General features: G+C 41.0%; 2 protein-coding genes across 8 annotated transcripts; both read right to left on the bottom strand.

Annotated features, from left to right (window-relative positions):
• Positions 1-7111: 7111 nt before the first annotated feature.
• On the bottom strand, positions 7112-13755 carry LOC133926539 (patatin-like protein 1). 5 transcript variants are annotated; one of them, XM_062372539.1, is made up of 8 exons: positions 13615-13725; positions 13437-13495; positions 12942-13341; positions 11156-11340; positions 8653-8851; positions 8409-8573; positions 7751-8053; positions 7112-7642 (listed from the first exon to the last, which is right to left on the bottom strand). In XM_062372539.1, the coding sequence occupies exons 3-8, from the start codon at positions 12972-12974 to the stop codon at positions 7379-7381; spliced, it is 1149 nt and encodes a 382-aa protein (XP_062228523.1). In that variant the 5' UTR covers positions 12975-13341; positions 13437-13495; positions 13615-13725; the 3' UTR covers positions 7112-7378. The 5 variants fall into 5 exon arrangements, with proteins under 5 accessions (XP_062228523.1, XP_062228531.1, XP_062228516.1 ...); XM_062372547.1 differs by having other exon boundaries at positions 13437-13534; positions 13615-13710; XM_062372532.1 differs by lacking the exons at positions 12942-13341; positions 13437-13495 and having other exon boundaries at positions 13615-13755.
• Positions 13756-14182: 427 nt separating this feature from the next.
• On the bottom strand, positions 14183-21430 carry LOC133926521 (protein SEMI-ROLLED LEAF 2-like). 3 transcript variants are annotated; one of them, XM_062372499.1, is made up of 20 exons: positions 21108-21430; positions 20309-21010; positions 20109-20183; positions 19708-19823; positions 19511-19625; positions 19303-19431; positions 18743-18790; positions 18187-18344; positions 17907-18106; positions 17488-17780; positions 17253-17402; positions 16784-17167; positions 16544-16693; positions 16095-16170; positions 15747-15874; positions 15424-15624; positions 15194-15331; positions 14950-15081; positions 14656-14847; positions 14183-14549 (listed from the first exon to the last, which is right to left on the bottom strand). In XM_062372499.1, exons 2-20 carry the CDS (start codon positions 20441-20443, stop codon positions 14403-14405), a joined length of 2967 nt encoding a protein of 988 aa, XP_062228483.1. In that variant the 5' UTR covers positions 20444-21010; positions 21108-21430; the 3' UTR covers positions 14183-14402. The 3 variants fall into 3 exon arrangements, with proteins under 3 accessions (XP_062228483.1, XP_062228492.1, XP_062228500.1); XM_062372508.1 differs by having other exon boundaries at positions 20309-20767; XM_062372516.1 differs by having other exon boundaries at positions 17907-18103; positions 21108-21429.
• Positions 21431-21974: the final 544 nt, after the last annotated feature.

Below are 21974 nucleotides of genomic sequence, written 5' to 3'. Positions count from 1 at the left end.
TTTGAATTTATTAAACAATAGTAGTTATGAAGTACAATTATCATATAACTCGGTACAAAAGTTACATACGATAATGAATAATAGTTATACTAAGTTAATGACATGCATACAATTATACCATTGGAATAATCTAATTACACTGGTTAATGAATTTTATTTTTTTAAACAAGGTACATAATCTAATTACACTACCTAATGAAATTCATATAATCAAACTATTCAAATAATCTAAATACTCTATTTTATCAATTTAATATAATTTAATAAATTAAATAATCTACTTACTCTAATTACTATTACTAATCTAAATATTAATTACATACATAAATTAAATACTTATTATAACTGGAGGTAATGTTCTTAAACTGTTCAACAAGCGCTGGAGCTCTTCCTTGCGCTGATGCTGCTCCTTTCCTTGCTCCTCGCCTCGCACTGTTGTTGCTCCTCTCGATTCTAGTCTCACGCTGCTGCTTCTCTCCTCGCCTCGCTCTATTGCTGCTCTCCCCTCTTTTGCGCTGCTGCTACTCTCCTCTCTTTGCGCTATGTTGCTGCTCTCCTCGTTTTATAGCATGCACGTCCATCACACGACACACCGAAAGCAAAAATAGCAGCACGCGAATGCACAACACTGAAACTGGGCGACGTGACGTGACTGAGCGATGACAAGACGATAGTGACTTTCGGCAGCAACGTGACAGCACGCGGGCCCAGCGGCTTTCGGCAGCTGAGATGCTGAATACGGCACTGTTTACCGTATTTGACAGCTCAGTTGCCAAATATACAGAGATTTCGACAGCCGAGTTACCGAATATGGTGTTCAGTACCGTATTTAGCACCTCAGTTGCCGAAAAAGGTGGGACTGACCCGTTTTTGGTTTTTGAGATTCCAAAATCTAGTTTTCGATATTTGAGGTATCGAATACAAATACTAGATTTGTAAATATACTAGTATATTATCTATTTTAGTAAATACGTCAATATATGTTATCTATTTTCCTTTTTTTTTGCCGGTACCATGAATATCTCTATACGTAGCTCAGTAGCTGTTAGCTTTTCATTACGACCACTTGTACAATACCCGACTGTAGAGATGCACAATAGCATAGTGCTTGCCTTAGATTTATACATCAATATAATGCGTGTGTCCATAGTACGTGTTCTTGTTAGGTGGAATAGCCATTTTGGTCTCTCAACTTTCTCCCTGTCTCAATTTTATCCCTCCTCAACTATCAAACATGCCACTAGTTCCACAACTTCTCTTTTTGATAAATCTAGTCCGTGCATTGATGTGGCGTGCCACATTAGAGTGCCCAGTCAGCCATGTACGTCCTTTTGTTGAGTCATCACGCACTAAATATCTTTTTTGCTTTTGTTTTGCTGCATTAGTAAAGAAACCGGTTGCAGCCCCTGTTCATCCTGCTGAGCACGTGTTAAAATTGGATCATTTTTCTAGTTAAATCTATTGAGTTTTTATTAATTTTCATAGGTGGATCGATTACTGAAAGAGCGTACAAATAGTATGATAGAATTCAACGAGTAAAAGTCTATATAATTACCTTCTCCCGATCATCACCTTTCTATAGCTGATTTCTCCACCCCTACAACAAACCCAAGGAGTGGGGTGTGGGCACCATGCAGTGACGTATCCAGCAGGGTGGCACAGTGGGTCATGGACCACCCTAAGATACTGTAGTACAGCTGGCATGTTAAATTATATTAAGTTGGACCACTCTTATCTACAATTCTAGATCCGCCACTGGCACCATGGGACTATAGGAGGGGACTCGGCAGGATGAACAGGGGCTGCAACTGATTTCTTTACTAATGCAGTAAAATAAGGGCAAAAAACATTTTATGTGTGATGGCTCGATGAAAGGACATATATGACTAACCGAGCGCTTCAACGTGGTATGTCGTATGGGACTAGATTGACCTAAAATGAAAAGTTATAGACTTAAGTAGCCTATTTAATAGTTAAGGAACGAAACTGAGCCTAAAAAGAATTGGGGACTAAAATAGCTATTTAGACTCCTTTTTATCTGGAGAATCTTGTTGCAATCTTTGGAAGCAGAATTCAGGTTCGTTATGCCATGTGTAATTCGTTTGTTTTTGTAATTATACTTTGGACTTTATTTCGCTACGCAGCACGTCAGTTGGGTTCTTGGTTTGGAGAGGGAGGAAACTTAGACCCTGTTTGGATATAAAGTTTTTTTAGTTTTAAGAAAATATCACAGTTTTACAAAAATCTTTGGTTTTGAAAAACGACGAGTTGTTTGGGTGTAACAAATTTTATAGTTTTGAAAACCATAATTTTACTAAAATTGTAGTCTTTTAGAATTTTAAAACTCCATCCAAGACTTTTTTTTTTCTAAACCAAGATATTACATGGTTCTGTTTTTCTAAAATTGTAGTTTTTTAATATCATAATTGTTAAAAAGGTAGGACATCCAAACACGCATGCCCTTAGGCAGTAAGCTAAAGACACGCATTTACGTGGACTGAAAATTACTAGTCGATCGATCTCACTCACAGCTAGCCAAGGGACAGGCAGCCACCTGAGGTCAGAAAGCGAGCGACACGCAGGATTTAAAATTTCACGAATTTTAGAAATTTCAGAGGAAACAAAATATTTAATTTTAATTTTAATTTTAATTTTTTTATTAATACGTGGAACACACAGAACAAGAACGAACACTAACCAAAATTTTGATAAAATTTTACGAATTTCGATATTTTCACAGTAAAAAATTATAAAATAAAATTAAAATCCCTGCCGACCTCGAAAACGACCTTCCTACAAACGGACATCGAGCCCGTGATAAGACTCCAAAGGAGAAATCGAACCGACAGGAATTTGAGCTCCAATCCGATATCTCATAACCTCCTACAAGGTCGCGTAAGAAAGCGTCGTTCAAAAAAACGACCGTTCCCCGTGGCCTCATTAACCACCAGTGGCCGCACGCCCAGCACCAGAACCACTCGCAGTTTTTTCCAAAAAAAATAAAAAATAAATGGAGCTGATCTGGCTTTATCACTCGATTAATGTTGGGAGCACAGCGCATTACCGAAAAGGTTTTAATCCACTTGGATGCACACGTCGCTGCCACGCATGAACACACACATGCGTACGTGGAGGCCACGGCGGGCCCACCGAGAGCCAGAGGTGGGAGCGGCTACCGGCGTGGATGGATAAGCGCGAGCGGGGGAGCCTGTGGCGGAGGAGCGGCGATCGCCGGAGTGCCCTCGTGGCATGGTCGGCGTGCCGGAAAAACCGATGCATGTGGCGCATGGAGCCCAGCCCCAGTCACCCGAATCTTCTACCCGATATGTGGCTGGCTCTGTTGCAGCACCAAGCATAGCACATATTGTTACCAGAAGATGGTAACAATATGTAGTCTGTTGCCACGTAAATTCGAAAGAAAGGAGGGAACGATTTAATTATCTTTTTGTTTGAAATTAAGTTGGATGGATAAGTGTTAATTTGTTTTCCATGCATTACCCATTTGTGACAAACAAGAGTAGTTTTAATTTCAGTAGCGAAAGCGATATGATTCTTCCATCGCAGCACATTATGCAGTCGCAATCGGTCTTGAGAATCTTGCGAGCTCGCTAGCTGCTAGCCATGATCCAATCCACCTGGACCACGCACAGATTAACTAGCTAGTGTGGATTAATATATATTTGTCCCCCCCCCCCCCCCCACAAAAACCTTTAAGTGGCCTACCTGAAGTCCAGCGATTTTTTAGAATAAGGAAAAAGCTTTAAAGCCAAATTTAATTTTTTTTACCGGGTCATTGTCGTCTATCTAATTCAAAGATGCTTCCTTCATTGGACCACCACTACACTACACAGGGTCACACAAAGTCGTTAGGTGATTTCAACCTTAATTTTGTTTTCGAATTGAGACGTTTGTGATGGCTGCTGCTTTTGGATGTCGACTTGTACATCCCTTGGCGTTCACAATAAATATGTTGTGATCGAGGCTATACTGAAAGTTGCACCCTCTAGGTTACTACTGGTGATGTGTGATGAGCAGCATTTCAAAGCTAGCTGCAGGAGATGTCGTCGGCGAAAAATGGCAGCTAAATTTTATTGACCACTAGTAGATCACCGAGTCATGGTCATATGTAAAACATGCTTGCATCCATATACACTACACACAAGAATGATTCGGTTTGAGTAATGTAAGGTGAGTGAGTGAGTACCAAGTATCAATTGTGTGGCGCCAGTCCTCTTGTACCATTCACATCGATCGATATCATTCTAATGGTCATGAGTTGGCGGCCATGCATGATGGTACATCTATCGTGAAGGGACAAAAAATCGATAGAGTAGTTATCCTGTGGGAATGAAAGATATGCACATGCATGGATGATCACTCTGGTGGCTTAATTTGCTGCCGCTTGGGACACAGAATATTTCTGCTGATTTGGAATATGAATTGCTTATGTATTGTTATTTATTTACCGAAAGAGAAAAGTAGTGCACAATCAAATTCTGAAGGATGGAACACTTGGTGCATGGCGATCACCAATCATGATATATAGGACCATAAGAAAACAGCCCTTGGAGCTCTATCTTTTAGTGATAGACATCCCTAGCTTAATTATTTCTAAATTAATCCTGCACTAGCCAGTACCAAATCACGACTAAGATTGATCATTGCGTTCTCCGCGGCGCACAACGCCGCATGCAGGCGCACCTGATCATTACACGATGCTCTAGGCATGCATGCATCTGATTTCGGCAATAAACAAAGCTTGCAACTATTTAATCCATCACATAGTGTTCTGTTGCACCTGTTTCTAGCTAGCTGTTGCCCCTTTTTTCTTGGTCGATGTGGGACTCGAGACCAACTAGAAATTTTAGGCACATAATGCAGACCGTTGGCCAATTTCATCTCCTCACAATTACTCTCCGAGAACAAAAACTTCCCGACAATCTACAGTATCTAATTATTATACCCCAATTCGGCCCCATCAGAAGTTTTAGAATTCTTGCACGTATTGCTGGTAGCTTCCGAAAACTACAGACCATTTGCTTCTCCGCTGCCTTTTGGCAAGAAAAGCATGGTGGAGGATATTGGGAATTCAAGCTCTAGTTGCGGGAATTTCACTCATTGACTAGTGGCTTGAACTTCGACGCCGCATCGCATCTTACAGATCTGTAAGTGAGTGGGCTCGTTAATTCTTCTCACATGTTGGAGCTTTTGGTTGTCGCGTAACGATATTATCTTCAACAATCACTGTATTTCCTCGGATTCATTGGTAGCCCTCAATAGAGATGACATCGTCCAATGGTGTGAGGCTGGTGTGAGACATTTATCGACCGCCATGGAACGACTGCGTTCTTTTGGCACGGTTATTTGATCTAGTGTATTCTTCTGTACCACCAATTGCTTTCTGATCGTGTTAATTTCCTTCTTCTTAATCTACTGCCGTTGGCAAATTTTGGAACCCACCAAGGGTCATCGTGTAAAACAATTGGTTCATTACCTCGTCCTAACACAATGATACGTAGCTCTTATGCATATTTGAAAAAAAAAGTTTTGTAATTCTTGCCCAGCTCTTCGTCGGATATTGTGCACCGACAGATGATTAAAACTCTAAGCAGACCAGAAGAGATGAGCAATTAACTTATACCTTAACAATATATAGTAGGCAATGTCAAGTGTTGCTAGCATGACCTAGATTTTATTGGAAACAAATGTGGCACTAGATTTGTTGGATTACTTTTATGGAGTGTGTGTGTAGAACTAGGATTTTGAGAAATGATCTTCGAGGTACCCCTACTTCACAAATTTAGTTTGTCACGTGTACTCATGCACATAGCTTAAAGGGTGAACCACACATTTTTTTTTTTTGCAAGGACTGAAACACACTTAATTAGCCGTAGGTTATCTGGTTTTCTTGTTTTAAGAAAAAAAAAAGGTGAGGTTAGCCCGTTGAGCAATATACTAGCTAGGTAGTACACCTAATACCCTTCATTTTTCAAGTATAAGTTGGAATCACACTCATATCCACACACAACTCGACTAAATTAGATTAGAGATCTAACATAACGTAGTATAGGCACGCTATGACCACCAAAGCATTCACCTGTTTATGTACTATTCCTTCTCAACACTCACGTATGAATATACTATTCGTTCCGAGGATTTAATCTCTCACAAAAGTGTGAGGACCCATGGCGAGTCCTATAATCTGGGTGGTGAACGGTTTTCACCACAAAGGCCCTAATCAACTGAGCATAAGTTCACACCCAATTTGCTTCGTGTACATGTACGTGCTAACTGCTAAGGCACTTGGTTAGCATCATCTGTCGAGCTCAAGGCCTCGAGCTATCTATCATTAATTAGTTGTAACCATTGGAAGGTGATGGTGCAGTTGCATGATGATTGATGATATATGATAGTATCTCATCACCTGTGGCGTGCAAGCCAAGAGATATCCATAACGAGCAGGACTACTACGATGGGCCAGCAAAAACTGCCTCTCTCCTAAAGCTACTGCTTGCCGTTTACGTGGTACAACACAATCATTTTGTTTTTGCTTAAATCACAAGTACTAGGATATATAAGTAGAAGTGTATTATCGAGGCCAGGGTGTTCTGAAAAGGTGTAGCTGGATGGATGTGGCTAACAAAAAGGTGTAAGAGTCATGCAGATGTAGAAGTTCAGAGATAACAAAAAATAGATGTAGAAGTTCAGAGATAACAAAAACTAAGAAGGACGCATGTAACAATCATTAGTTGGAGCTGGAGACATAACCTGCACCAACAAGACAATAAGCGAGTATCGCAGAAACAAATCAACCAGCACACAAGGAGAAGGAAGAAGTTCTTTTTTTAAGAAAAAAGGAGAGGGAGAAAAGAGATGTCCCACTGTTTGTACTAGTTTGGGATACCAGGTTCAAAGGCAACTAACTGTTTATAGAGTGTGTTCAGGTGCTTTCGTGAGCTCTTCTCTTTTACTTAAAAAAAAGAAGAAATTAACACAACCTAAAAGTTCAGTTTCTGTGCAATTCATTAATCACTTATATAAATAAGATATGGATAACCAACAATTCGGCACCATTCCAATATACCAATTACAGAGCTGAACTTCTGGGATCACAAACATAATACATTATCTATTTATCTTTAATACGAACAATACATAATTCAGAGTAGGATGCAGGTACATCAACTCACCATGACCATACATATTCCACACTCATAAGTCTTAATACACATAGCTATTGTCCGATTTCAGGGCTTGAAGCAAACACATAAATTTACCATTACCATACAAGGTTCGACGCTTAGAACATGTATTACACACAATTGCATACGTTATTTACTTGGATGACCACGGAACATCTGTTCTGAAGAGATCACATTTAATGTGTGCTATGACTAGCATCCAGCTCCATGTTCTGGAGCCTAAGCTTCCTCTCATCAGAAAGGAGCTTTGCAAACCGCGTGAGCACATCTGCATTGGTTAAGGTATCACAAGCTTTGGGCATTGGCTCGATGTAGTTGATCATACAATCATCCTTGCTTAGTGGCTTGTGCAGGAGTTTTTCTCCTATCTTAACCAACCCTTGAAGATTCTTCTCCGTTGAGAGGTCCACTGGCACAGCCTCTATTGGTATGTTGTGATCCTGCAACAGAATGAATATAGACGTCAACATACATGATTTGATCACACGGGTCAAAAACTGAAGTAACAACTCGAATGGCTCCATGACCGTGGCTTGTAAACAGGCTACCTGGATGCGTAACAGTTGGTCTGAGCACCCCATTGCTTTGAAAAGGTTTGCAACATGAGTATCAGTCATATCCGAGCTAGCATGTAAGAACATGTTGAGCAAAGGCATTGTATCCTCCCGGCCAAGCCATCCAAAAATGCCCCACTTGGCAACATGCCATGCATCAAACTTGATATCTTGCTCTGGAAGACCTGTGCCTAATGATATCACCAGATATCTATGGTAATCTAAGGGCTTGGTTTCAGGGAATTCCTTGCTCTTCCACCTGATCTGCTTTGTTATCTCACCCATTGCCACCAGTGTCTGTCAAATTATGGGACATGAAGGCCAATTAGCATCCACATTTTCTTATATACATTTTGGCAAACAAAGGTTAATGCTTAAAAGCTATAAATACACATAAATTTAGTTGTCACCAAAATATACAATTAAGTTAAAGGAACAAGCCATAGGAACTTGGCAGGAAAACACAACCACACATGATAACATCGATAATGATGCCAAAGGTTAATGCTTAAAAGCTATAAATACACATAAATTTAGTTTTCACCAAAACATACAATTAAGTTAAAGGAACAAGCACATCGGAACTTGGCAGGAAAACACAACCATGCGTGATAACATCGATAATGATGCCAAAGAATTTAGCATAAATCACCGGGTTGTTTGCGACAATGCCCCCATCAATAATGTTGAAGCTACATGATGCACCGGTGTGATGGTCCACAGTTTCAAAATAGTGCGCAGGGAGAAAGGTTGGTGCTGCAGATGTGCCAATACACACATCAGCAAGACGAGCATCCATCAAGGTATTAGATCTCGCCTGCACCATAACAAAAATATTAGTTCACACTAAGGAAATCAGTGAAAGGCATCATATACACTAAGTTTAGAAATAGAACCTTGAATGTGCTGAATATTGTTGTCTTTACACGCTTGACATCAAAAGTAGGAATCACAACATTTGTCAATGTTTCTTTTACTCTTCTGTCACCAAGCAGATCATTGATTATTTTGTGCAGGTACTTTCCGTCATATTTTGGCCCAATGATCATCTTAATCATGTGTAAGATCTTGAAGAACCAACCGAAAAATCCAGTTCTGGTTGCAACATCAGAAGAACGAATAAGGTCACATACTTCATATATTCTTACAGATAATACTCAAACAACAGATAAATATAAGAGTGAATTGCACAAAACTACAATTATTGTACCATTTGTAATACAAAACTATAACTATTATGCCTAGTAACACAAAACTACAAATTTTGTACACAAATTCACTGTTCATCGATATAAAAATCAGTGGCTTTTTGTTTCTCCAAAAGTCCTAGAACTTTTTTGTATGTGTTCCATAATTCATGTGCAACCCATTTTAATTATGAGCTGGCCCGGTGGTTTACTGGTGTGTATGGACCATAGCAGGATGATGAAAAGATTGCCTTTCTCCAGGAGTTACGGGAGGTTAGATCTCTTTGTACCGGCCCCTGGATGATTGCCGAGGATTTCAACTTAATCTACCAATCGGAAGATAAGAACAATCATAATGTGAATAGAACCATGATGGGGCGCTTTCGACGGTTCCTAGATGATCTTGAGCTCAAAGAAATGCCACTGCTCGGCCGCCGTTACACATGGTCAAACGGACGGGTGGCACCAACGCTCGTGAAACTCGACCATGTCTTTTGTTCCACGGATTGGGACCTCTTATACCCAAACTACCTCCTGCAGAGCCATGCGACCTCGATGTCTAATCACTGCCTGCTCATCTTAGGTCTCAAACATGGTGCCAAAGTAAAGTGCCGCTTTCATTTGAAAGTTTCTGGCCCAAGCTTTCCGGTTTCTATGATGCGGTTGCCGATTCTTGGGCAGCATCGGTTAATGTCTCTTGTCCTCTCGAGCGCTTCTCCATCAAGCTCAAGCGTCTAACACATGCACTACAATCTTGAAGCCAACGACAAATTGGCCATGTAAAACAACAACTGCAGCTTGCCAAAGAAGTGCTTCATCGCCTAGAGATAGCGCTAGATTTTCGGGTCCTCTCCCCAGATGAGGACTGGCTTAGGTGCGAGCTGAAGCAGCACCGTCTGGGATTGGCCTCTCTCGAAAGAACAATCGCTCGCCTGTGATCCCGCATCTGTTGGTTGAAGAAAGGAGATGCCAACACATCTTTCTTCCATCTTCATGCTCAGGAGGTGTGGTTTCAGCTGTTCCTACGCGTTGGGCTACAAAACCTTGCACATGCGCCCCACCATCTGATGTTCGAGGACTGGTGGCATCAAGCTCATCAAAAGGGTCCATAAACAACGAAAAAAGGTTTCAACTCTCTCGTGATCGTTGGAGCTTGGTGGATTTGGAAACATCGTAATGCTTGTGTCTTCAATGGAGCATCACCACGAGTTTAGCATGTCCTCCGTGAAATTGCTGACGAGGCTACGTGATGGTGTCTGGCGGGTGCGAAAGGTCTGAGTGCGTTGTGGCTGGTTTAGAGCTGAGATAGAGCGGTCGTTGTAATCTCAAAACAGGCTCATATGTTAGCTTAGTATCCAAGGGTTTGTGCGTGGGTTTGTGCTCTACCTTTCGGTAGAGTACATGTACGGTGAACTTTTCTTTCTTCCTTTAATACAAAGATACGTAATTCTTCTACGTGTTCGAGGAAAAAAAATAGATTCACCCAGAAAATCTCGTGCAGAATTTAAACTAAAATTCTCCAAAAAATGTTACTTTTATAACTTCTAACAATTGTTAGGGCTTCAAATAAAATCCCAAAAATCTGAAAATTTTCACTAATATTCTTATTATATGATGGACTAATTCTAAAATTCTTTCCAACCCTAGGTTATATGGTGAAAAAGTGAGTTCCTTTGTCATGTTCCATTATATAAAACTGCATATAAATGAAGCATTACAAATTAACTCACTTTTTCACCATATAACCTAGGTCCGAAAATAATTTTAGAAATTAGTCCATCATATAAGAAGAATATTATTGAATTTTCATAGATTTTTGGGATTTTATTTGAGGCCCTAATAATTGTTAGAAGTTATAATGGTAGCCTTTTTTGGAGAATTTTAGTTTAAATTTTACACAAATTTTTTGGATGAATCCATTAAAATGGGTTTCACATGGATTATGGAACATGTACAAAAAATTCTAGGATTTTTGGAGAAACAAAAGGCCACTGATTTTTGTATCGGTGAACAATGAATTTCGACGGCAGAGATAACGGAAATCGAGTTATGTGTGAAATTAGTGTACAAAACTTGTAATTTTGTGTTACTAGACACAATAGTTGTAGTTTTGTGTTACAAATGACATAATAGTTGAACCTCAGATGGAAAAAAACATATATATATATATTGCAAGGATCATGATTCATAGCATTTTGTCAAACATACAAACCTGCACGGAAAGATGTGAGGACAATGCTGGAGATAGAATAGCACAATATCCTTGGCCTCGTAGCATGGTTGCTTAGCATTGCTCAGTGATGGAGTTGCTAGCATAGCAGTAATGAGTCCACCTGTGCTTGTGCCAGCAATGACATCAAAGTAGTAAGCTATGCGTGCGTTGCTCCCATCAAGCTCCTAAAAAGGCAAAACATACCAAAAAAATAAACGACCCTCAAACATACATTAAATAAAAAAAGATTAAATTTTAACTTTTCAATGATCGAAGGCTTAAGATAGTTACCACTTTTAAAAACAGTTATGTAGATAATATTGATGATGTGATAAACAATTGTAAAAAAATTCTTCAAAGCATGCCATGTTCCATCACAATTTACCCAAGGGCCAAGGTAACTGATTGCTAAGCTATATACATCAGACAAACGTATGATTAACCTGAAGTTTAGACTCAAGGAATGTGAGGAAAGTAGCAGGGATGATACCCTTCACCCCACCACCATCAATGCTCAAAACTGTGATCAGATTTCCCTTGCTTGGTGGTGGGCATGCATAATTCTTCTCCATTACAGCGGCAGGCAAATACAGCAATGGACTACGCTTTGTTTTCTCAATGGTTCTCAAGAGCTACTTCTGAGTTCTGCCCTGACGAAAGCTATTTATAGGCATGCGGGCAAAAGATAAATCACGCTGAAAAGCAAAAACGTTGATTCTGTAGCACAAGGAAAGGCTACATATATTCACACTCAAGTTACAAGGAAAGGCTACATATATTCACACTCAAGCATGCTAAACTGCTGGCAAGCTTATCTGAGATGATTTGTGCATTGTTTCTCTGGAAGTATCTTCATGCATTTGTCCAATAAGGTACTAAATTCACACTTCATGGATAAAGGTTATGCACCTTTAAGACCCTTTTTCTATGTTAACTTTACTTTTAATAGAAGTCTCATGTGTGTACAAGCTTGGTTATCCTGCAACAGTCATGTTGACACTCAATGGTAAGTACTACCCTAGAAAACCTTCACACCTTCTGTCAGTTACTACGTCCTTGATGCTTTAGATGTGCTACTTTATTTAACTTTTAGTATCTTTAAGACTTGTCTTATCTTTTAGTTGAGAAAACCAAAAAAAAAGATGAGTTGGAACCTCGAAACCCTGGAACAGCCATTGCTCATTGTTGATAAACTCAGAAGTCAGAACCCTGATGGTTGGACATGAACCTAGAGTCCATTTAGGATCTAAGAAAGAAACATGGGAACATTACATGTGCAGCCATAACATAAAGGGAATTCGGATTATAATTATCTGCCAGCAAAGGGCGTCAGGACTTGTATAACACAATTTTTACTTTCTAGCCATTATGGAGAAGATTGTGATAACAAGTGAATTTATATACTACAAAGGAAAGTCTGAGAGAAGCTGGCGAGACCGAGTGGCTCCTGGAGCCAGCTCCCAGGCCGGCGACCCAGGTTCGATCCCCGGTGCTGGACCCCAGAGGCACCCTCTGTTGAGGGTGTGGAGCCTCCTCTAATTGAAAAAAAAAAAGGAAAGTCTAAACAAGATGTGGAAAAATTGTAGGTGAGGATCGGAATGGCATAGAAATATAAGCATTTAATCATTAGTTCCTTACTCTAACTTCATAACACCATGTAACACAGTAGTTTCAAAAAAGTTTAGGTTCCTTTCAACAACGGTCAACTTCATCTTTGTGCATCATCAACACTGCATTTGATCAAACACTTGATTGGCATTCAAAAATCACCAAAGCAACAATATACCTGCAATGTCGTACTCGTACATGAATACCGCATAGATTGTCCGCGGAGTGTTGCAAAGCACTGGTTTCTTCCTCTTCCTCTTCCTCCTTGATTCTGAATCCCAAAATAACACGAAACATCTTCCGCCTATGAGCCTTTCATATGCTCTTCTCGTTCATCGCCTATCAGAATCTGCCTATTTCACATCCACCCTGAGCCCAACATTTCTTCCACTCCTCATCAGTCAGGTAGCTAGGCTTCACCGCATTCTTAGATCCATGGCACTGGCTGCTGCAGGATCCTTCCATCCAGCGCAGGCCGGCGCCAGGCCGAGCTTTCCCAACTATGCTGAGATCCCTTTCTTGCCGCCCCACCATCGCCACAGGCCTGCAGGCACCCCCGGCCTTCTTGCCATCAATTCCTTCACATCGACAACAAGCGCGTCGTAACGGATTAGCAAATTCTCCCAACAAGAAAGACCGCACAGTGAATTCGCGGAGGTAGGGTGATCAGTACCCGGCGATTTCTCTGTTCTGGATGACGATGGGAGCCACGAATTAAATCCATCGGAACACCTGTCCGCCAAACTGAGAGTAAAAATTCAGCGAATCTTACTGCATTATTAGAGGCAGTTCAGTGATGCTAATGGTTCGTGCGCACTGAGCAAAACCCTAGTGTGAGTTTAGAGGCTTACCGGCCATGGAGGCTTGCCGCAGAAGAGGAGCATACGGGGACGAGCGCCGTGGCCGTAGCTAGAAGTCGAGGAGTCTGTAACGTAAACATAGAGGCTACGCAAACAAACGGCGAAGGTGTAATTCATCGGTTACGTATTTAGGTCTAGAATGTTAGAATGTTAAACTCAGTCGAGCTGCGCATACCGTGCTTAGAGTAATCCTACAGGTAGACATAATTTTACGGTTACATCAATTCAAGCAAGATGTTTCTCACGACCAAAATACGTTGAAAGCGATGTCGGTAATTTGATTTTAAATAAAATAAAAAAATAAAGAGACTATCTGTTAATTTCCTTATTAGTCCTAATTTTTTCATTAGTAAAACCAATGGATTACGAAATAGAAAAGTTAGATGACGAATGGATAACAAAATTAAGTAAATTATTTGAATTTTAAAAGTTTTTACCAGATAAAAGGAGAGTACCGAAAGAGGTGATGTACGAACGGACTCGTGCTTTATATCGTAGAGTTATAGCAAGATTGTGAATTACCTCTTTTTTCATGAAAAATAAATGAACAAATACTGTATGATCCGTGAACGTGCACGACCTATACACTTTCATTTACTGGTTCTCCACGACAGTAAAGAAAATTGTACAACTTGTCAAGAAAATGTACACTCGAAGGAATATGCTCCCCGAAACGGGGGTAAGAAACAGTGCGAAGGCATAACTTTGAAAGGCTTGTAAACTCTTCTGTATACAGACTTGAAAACTAAAGTGCCAAGCTTGGCGCAATTGCACCAGTCTTAACGTCCAGCCGCTTTCAGGAACTTGTCATATGGGCTTGCCGGTGGCAGCCTGAATGAACGTTCAGATTCGCTAGATGCCGAATCACTGCGTCGCATGCGCTCCTTCCTGGTTGATTGCAACTCGGGCTCGGATCGCAAAGATGACTGCAATGTGTGACAAGTCATGACAGTGATGTTAAGATCTGAATGATATTTTCGCTTCCTACAATAGGGGATCTGGATGTAGATGTTTCTGGTAAGATATACATGCCTCCTTAGTTTCCAGTCCATCCACCGCGGTTGAGCCATGGGAACCGCTTCTCGAATGCTTGAAGCTCAAGAGCACAGACATCTTCTGTTGCTTTTCCATAACCAGGGCTTCGCATTGGCTCTTCATTTGGTCGTAAGGTACAGGGTTGGCAGAGACTGGAGCATTAGCCACTTGCCTTGCCGTCTCATGAACCTGCAAAGCAGACAGTTAAGCATAAAACATGATGAAACTGCACAAGGTCCAAAATCAACAAAGAAATTCACGGGTGGGAGGGTTAGTAGAGATGGCACATACAGATTCTATTAGTTGATTGACGGTTAGAACATCTGATGAAGCCATAGAACCAGATGCCTTCCTGTCGGATTGAGATCCACTATGTTCGAAAATGATGTCGTCGTCATCATCTAGCTCAGAAGGAACAACATCCTGAGGGCAGAACCCAAACAGAGAAAGAGGACAAGTTAAAACAGCCATACTGCAATTGTCAGTACTAACATTGTAACGCAAGATCTACTATTTGTCAAGGATCAGTAGGGACCTCATCAAAACAGTGATCATCCTTTTCTGCATACATTGAACAAGAGTGTGGTGTCTCCATGAATAGTGGAGCACCAAGAGGAAATGAATCATCCAGGGAAAACTCTTGAAGAAGCTGTTCTTCTATCCCATTAAACTTCTGCAGATCGCGGGTAAAGACACTCAATTAGCAGTTATGTTCTTGATTCTGTGCAGATAAATAAAAAATACTAAGTAAATCTGAATCTACACCTCTGGTAAATTCTCAAACTTCTCCGTAAAATGGGACATCACAATTTCTACTAACTCCATGCCATCCTTGTTTATAGCTGAAAGAAAGGCATGTGCATCCCTTTCATCTTCCTCAGAACCATAAAACATCTCACCGTTAGATGACTGTGCAGATGTATTAATGTGTAGGCAGTCATCCATCAGGCAAAAATGAGGATCAACCTGCAAAATTAACAAGAGTAAATACAACTTGAACATTACATATTGGTAGTACATTGCACAGGAACCTATAATAAGGACAGGCAAATACACATGAAATATTCACATGGTGGGAACCAACAAACCATTTTCTCTGGCGCTGCTGCTTTCACAAGAGGAATTATCTGAGGAAGATCTGCTACTTTTGCTGAAAAGATGAGCATTGCCGATGCCAGTGTATACAAACATCTCTTACGAGATGGCTGCAAATAATCTTCATTTATAGTGACAACGGTAAGAGGAAATCAAGCCATACACTTAACTGCTATGCTGGAGGAAATATGCTTTTGATATGGTAAAGTAAGACAAGACGAAACGACGCTGAGAGAAAAATATTTATCTTTATTGAGTCCCTAGCAGGCTATCAGTTCTTGCAACATCATTTTTATGTAAAAGAGCAAAAACCAAAGGTGCCTAGTGGTGAAGGAACTTACTTTCTTGGCTAAGGGACTTCCTCCTGAGAGAGAACGCCAACTGGAAACAGCGAACTAGTGCCACATGACTGGAGCTCTGCCATGAAAGTTCATTGGTCACACACGTGGCACACTACTTCAAGTCTAAAGAACATGATAATATCACTGGCACAACTAGCCTGGGAATTTTTAAAAGGTAAACCATGCTTCCTATGTAATAACATATGCAAAAGAGTGGTTAAAATGAACAGCGAGGATCTTTTCCTTTCTATGTTCTGTAAAAATTTCAGGGTCTTCAGAGTTCAGAACAAAGTAATAGCCTCCTAAGCTGACAAATCCCAGTTACATATATTCAATACTATTTCAAAGCATTCAGAACAAAGTAGCCTCTAATCTCAGAAATCCTAGTTACATAATATTTGATAGGATCTCCTTGCCTATGGGTTAACAATAATATGATATAGACTTACTTTTGATTTTGAACACAATAAAGCAATGCTGTAGGTATGGCCCATTGCTTCGAAATTTGCAGGTAAATTATCCTCCAGGGATGCTTGACTCCAAATAGATGAAAGAAGAAGATCAATCTGGTTGTTGTTCAGCTTCATAAACTTTAGGTTCTGCTCAGATGGAAGAAAAAAGATGATACTGAGGCTGGACACTTAAAAAGCCAAAAAAAGGTTTACACATGTACTAGCTGAATTTAATACCTGATCTTTAAATGCTGTAAGATGATACTCATTGAGACATGGGCTCCATGGACACTGCTTTGTATTTGGATCTGCATGTGCGTACCCATTCTCAGCACCGACTAAAGCTTCCAATTTCTCGTTTATCTGCAAGGATTCCTGGATCCTGTTCTTGGTCCGCATTTCATCAATTACGGTTTCTGAAGAGAAAGCCGAGAGAGCCAACAAAAGTAAGCCCTGCGAATCATTGCCCTTCAATGGAATAGGAAAGCTCATGGCTGACCATGGACATAACAGTGAAGGAGCAACAATGGTGGATAGAACACGATGTGAACCAATCCTTGTCTTATTATCTGGGTGCATCATTGCTAAGAGAAGCTGGTGAAACAAAGCTTCAGGAAATGCCTGAGATATGCACAATGAAATTTCTTGTTAATATTTTTACAGCAAAAATACTTCTCCTGCAATAGTGGACATGTCAGGAACTTGCCTTCTGGTTGTATGATGACTTGTAGACAGAAGCTGCTATTTGTGCTGTGCGATAAACAGAAGAAATTGTTGTTCTTGCGATGGTAGCAGAATGAGAGAGATTCTCAAGCATTACCCCAACCATGTCAAGAATAGGCCCAACATCCCCAACCTATTCAGTGAAATGAACAACTTTTCTTAAAGATCTGTATGATGGGAGCAATAATTATAGTAAAGAACCAAAACAATATAATGACCTTTTCTGTCAATTGCATTAGGCACTCCTCCAAGGCCACATGAAGTGCACTGTTCAACTTGTCAACATCAGCATGAGCATTTGATGCTTCAATAGCAAAATGCATACATTTGCGTAAGTGCTTTATTAAGTCACTGATCGCACTTGCTATTGTCACTGATGCCTTCAACTTTGCATGCCTTGCAAGATGTGAAGCAACTTTTAAGATGCTGATTTGCTTCACAGGTTTCTTGGCAACAGTCTTATGATCTATGTGCTTTATAGTGAAAGATAACAGCAAATGGCCATTTTGTCCTGGTAGTAGAAAAAATAATAACAGAATATTTAATTTGTCTGCTGTTGAACACTAGTAATAGAAAACGCAAAATAAAATGGGGAAAAAAGGAGAAAAAGAAATTACATGGGTGGAAATTGCTGCACCTGATTTGTCCATCAGTTTCTGCATTTCTTGTAGAACAGAAAGGGCAATCCCATTTTCAGGAGACCAATAGTCGTGGCTATCGAAAAGGCGGAAAAGAGGATCAAGAACACGCCGCACTGTCGTTGCCTCCTTTGCAATATTAGCCATATTACGCAAGCAAACCCTTGACCAATGAGCTGGATTTTCAGATGCAGCCCTGCTGACACATTAAGCCATTAAAGGGGTGAGAGATGCATAAGGATCTGGAAATGGGGTTATTACACTTGCAGGAGAGCTCACATTGTATCAGATGCCACTTTAGCACTATTTTGCCCAGACACGGGTAACATTGCCAAGCTCCCATTGATGACCAAATCATCGTCATCTTGAAGTCTGACAACCTCTTTTATTGAGAGAATTTGATTTGCCTCATAACAGCTTATGACTACTGAGACAACCTGTGTTCAAGAATGAACTCAGAATTTAGTCAAAACACTCCTGTGTTTCATAAAAAATGTTGTTTCTGACCACTTATCAGTGTTGTACTTCTTTTTATATTAAGTAAAATAAACCTACGAATTCAGAATTTACTGACTTCCGATTGTATATATTACACATATCTGGCCATCCTATTTCTAGTGGAAAAGAATCCATCCATTCATATTAAAGATGATCGCACCTATTGTATAAGCGTGGAAAAGAAAGTTCAAGAACATTTGCGAGAACGAGAAGTTATCCAGTCATCTTGTAACAATAATAAGGACTTACTTCGTCAAGTTCCATTGGAATATGCACACCTATGTATGAAATTAATTATGTACTTTGTAACAATATAAACACACAAAAAAAGACTTACTTCATCAAGTTCCATTGAGATATGTGAGTGATCACCCATGTATTGGACCTGATTACGAGAGATGAGAGGGTCAGATGGTACATAACACAAGAGGTGAAATTAGAGGGGGGGGGGGGAGGTATTATAGATACAAAAATATTTACAAGGGCGAATACAAAGACTTCAAAAAGCAAAAAGAAAAGCCATATTACATTTAAGAAGAATTTTTCCCACAACATGATTACGCTAGACTACTTTGATGGTATTGCTTGCTAGGAAGAAAAGAACCAGTAATGTAAAGCACATGAAACCTTAGATATATAGACTAAATATAATATACATGTTACAACCTAGGAAAGTTATATCAATGCAGTCAATATGATATATCTATGAAGAACGCAAACTGCATGGAAATGTCTAATAGCTAGAAATGGCAGTTGGCTCTTTTATTCCACACCATCATTCCTGGTCCAACAAGATTTAAATGGCTGGTATTCCCAAATAAAAAAGGCCTTCAAATGGCTGGCATCAGACAGCTTTGTACTTTTTATAAGAACAACTTAGAAACAAAACTGTACTACCATAAAAGCGAGAGCCTGTAGTGCAGCAGAACGAAGACAGAGCCCTTTGTCATCTTCCCTTAGCTCTTGACCAATTTGGCAAAGTTTTGGTATGAGACCTTCTAAATTAAACATATTTGTGCTGTCAACCTACAAAATGTACTTATTAAATTAAAAAGATGGCGATATCTATCAGTAATTGTAAATTTTTGCAAGTTATGTAAACAACCTGGCCATTTAGAAAGTCGACAAGCATTAGACAACCCATAACCCGCAAATCATCGTGCACTTTCTGATCAAGAAGAGTGCGGATGATGCTTAAGGAGCTTGTGGCTAGCAAGGGCCTGCATAAAAGATAATATGATCAGCATATGAGCACGAATTAGTTATGGATGCATCATTGGCAGACAGAACCTTTACACTTACCTGTGCTCCTTGCATGAACACAGAAGTTTCCTATAGATGAATGGCACAACTTTGGCCAAAGTAAAGTTCTCATGTCTCAGTTCTTTATAGAATCTCTGCTCAAGATACTCTGTGATCTGCCCAAAAAAAGGAGTGAACATAAATCGTGGTTTTACCAAGCTCACTCATCCATTCCTTGACATATTGGCATTACATACAGTCATACAGAAGCCAATCATCTTTACATAATCCACAGTGGTGGATCGGTGATTATTCAGTTCACCTCAAGAACAGTTTTTTTTTTTTTTTTACTATTGCATTCAGTTTTTCCACTGGATTGAGATCCGACTTAATTCCTAAGCAAATCTAGCAATGATTATGTGTTTCCATTCTAAGAAACCGGAGGGGGTGCAATGTGTTACCTTTGGAATGCGTGCTGGATTTCTCGAGACATAATCACAGAGCTTACCAACCCTTCTATCATTTGGTTCCCCGTTCTACAACGCCAAAAGTTCGATTACAAAACCGAAATTGCAGAGCTTTCACCAGACAACAAATTGCAGAAATACAACTAAGATCAGAGATGACAGAAATGCTAACAGCGATGCAGGATTCGCCATACCGGTGGCAGCTGGTAGATATCTGCGATGATCTTCTTGTACCGCTTGACGGGCTGACGGGAGCGCGCCCGCAGCGAGGGGCAGAAGTAGCAGAGACTGCTGCAGGCAGGCAGGACCCGCCGCGACATCACCCCCATCTTCCTCCGGTCCTAGTCTTTGATTCCACCAGCAGAGGCACAGATCAACAGCTCAACGAGTCGTCTTTGTCAGCTACTCCCGAGGCCTGATGTCTTCCCTCCTTGGTATTTTCTTGTAGCCCCAAAAACCAAAGTTTTGGATACAATTGGGATCAAACAACACAAACCAACATTTAACAGCAGAACTCCCACAATTTTTGTCACCCTCTTGTTCTACTGCTCCTAGGATGGCACACTGAAATGAACTCTCTTCGATCCAACTGTGCTCGAACAGCACAAATTTAGCAGCAGGCGATTCAATGACCCATCGCCTTCCACCCTTTCCTGTGGAAAATTAAAATCTTTAGGATCCAAATCAAATCAAGAAGCCTGGAAAATCCCCCTGACGTCTGACTTCGACCAAATCCACTTCAACACGAGATAAACAAAACCAATTTCTTCAGTCAAATCCGACGTGAGGGGCCAAAAAAAAGGTGCGGCAAAACCGCTCCTTTCCTGTAAACCCCGTCGCGCAATCCGAATTGGGATCGGCAAATTCGAGAAAGTCCGCCCAATCAGATCAAACTCCTGCCAAAGACGAAACTTTCTCAACGCCCAGGCCCAGATCGCGCCCGAACAAATGAAGCGGCAGCGAGAAACCCGAAGCAAGGACGGATCCACCCACCTGGAGGCTGGAGTCGACGCAATCGCGGCGCGCAGCTGGCTCACTCAACCCACCGGACGCCGTGTCGCCGCCGGTCGCAGAACCAGCCGCGGGGGTGGGGGACAGGGTAGTTTAATGCAAGGCACGGCAACGGTCGCCTGACCCGCTATAATTCATCGGCTGCCGGCCCTGCTGGTCTGGATTACTACTCGTAGCCGGCGTGCGGTGCGGTGCCCGCAAGCGTGTGGCGAATTCTTCCACTGCGTGTGTAGGAGGCAGAATATTTCCGGGGGCTTTTCGGGAAAAGGCAGGCTCTGTTTCCTCTTTTCTGAGTCTCTGACAGATCGGCCTCGTCGGACTTCTCACACGGCTGGCAGGCAGCTCGGTCTCGCTGCCTCGGCCTGCAGGATAGCGCTGCAGTTACCTATATGCCCTCGGCTGTTTCCGTTTCCTCGTCCAGTGAGAAGCGGAGCGACGGAGGGCGTAATGGACATTTCACCTGTCTCTCTGCTCGTTGCTGCTGTCCATTCTTCCAACCGCTGGTTCCAAAATTCTCGTGTGATCTCTGAGAGGCCGAAGCAGCAGAGCAGAAGCCGAGACGGACAGCAGCATCAAGAATGGACAGGGAGATGTCTCGCATTTCATACGGTTGAGCTGAGCCACCACACCACCTGTCCTTTCCCGTCCTGTCTGTCGTGCTCTCCTCTCCTATTCGTCGATGACCATGTCCTCCTCGTGGCGTAATTGCCTGCTTCCTTGTTGGTTGGTGGTGGCTGGCTATTAACAGTAGAATGCTCTACATGGTCAGCCATAAATATATATCGTTTTATAAATAATTTAGTTAGAATTTTAACTAACAATAACTTTCAAAATATTAAGTTTGAAAAC

Source organism: Phragmites australis, chromosome 1 (assembly GCF_958298935.1).
Source record: "Phragmites australis chromosome 1, lpPhrAust1.1, whole genome shotgun sequence".
Lineage (NCBI taxonomy): Eukaryota > Viridiplantae > Streptophyta > Magnoliopsida > Poales > Poaceae > Phragmites > Phragmites australis.
This window is presented reverse-complemented; position numbering and strand designations above follow the sequence as displayed.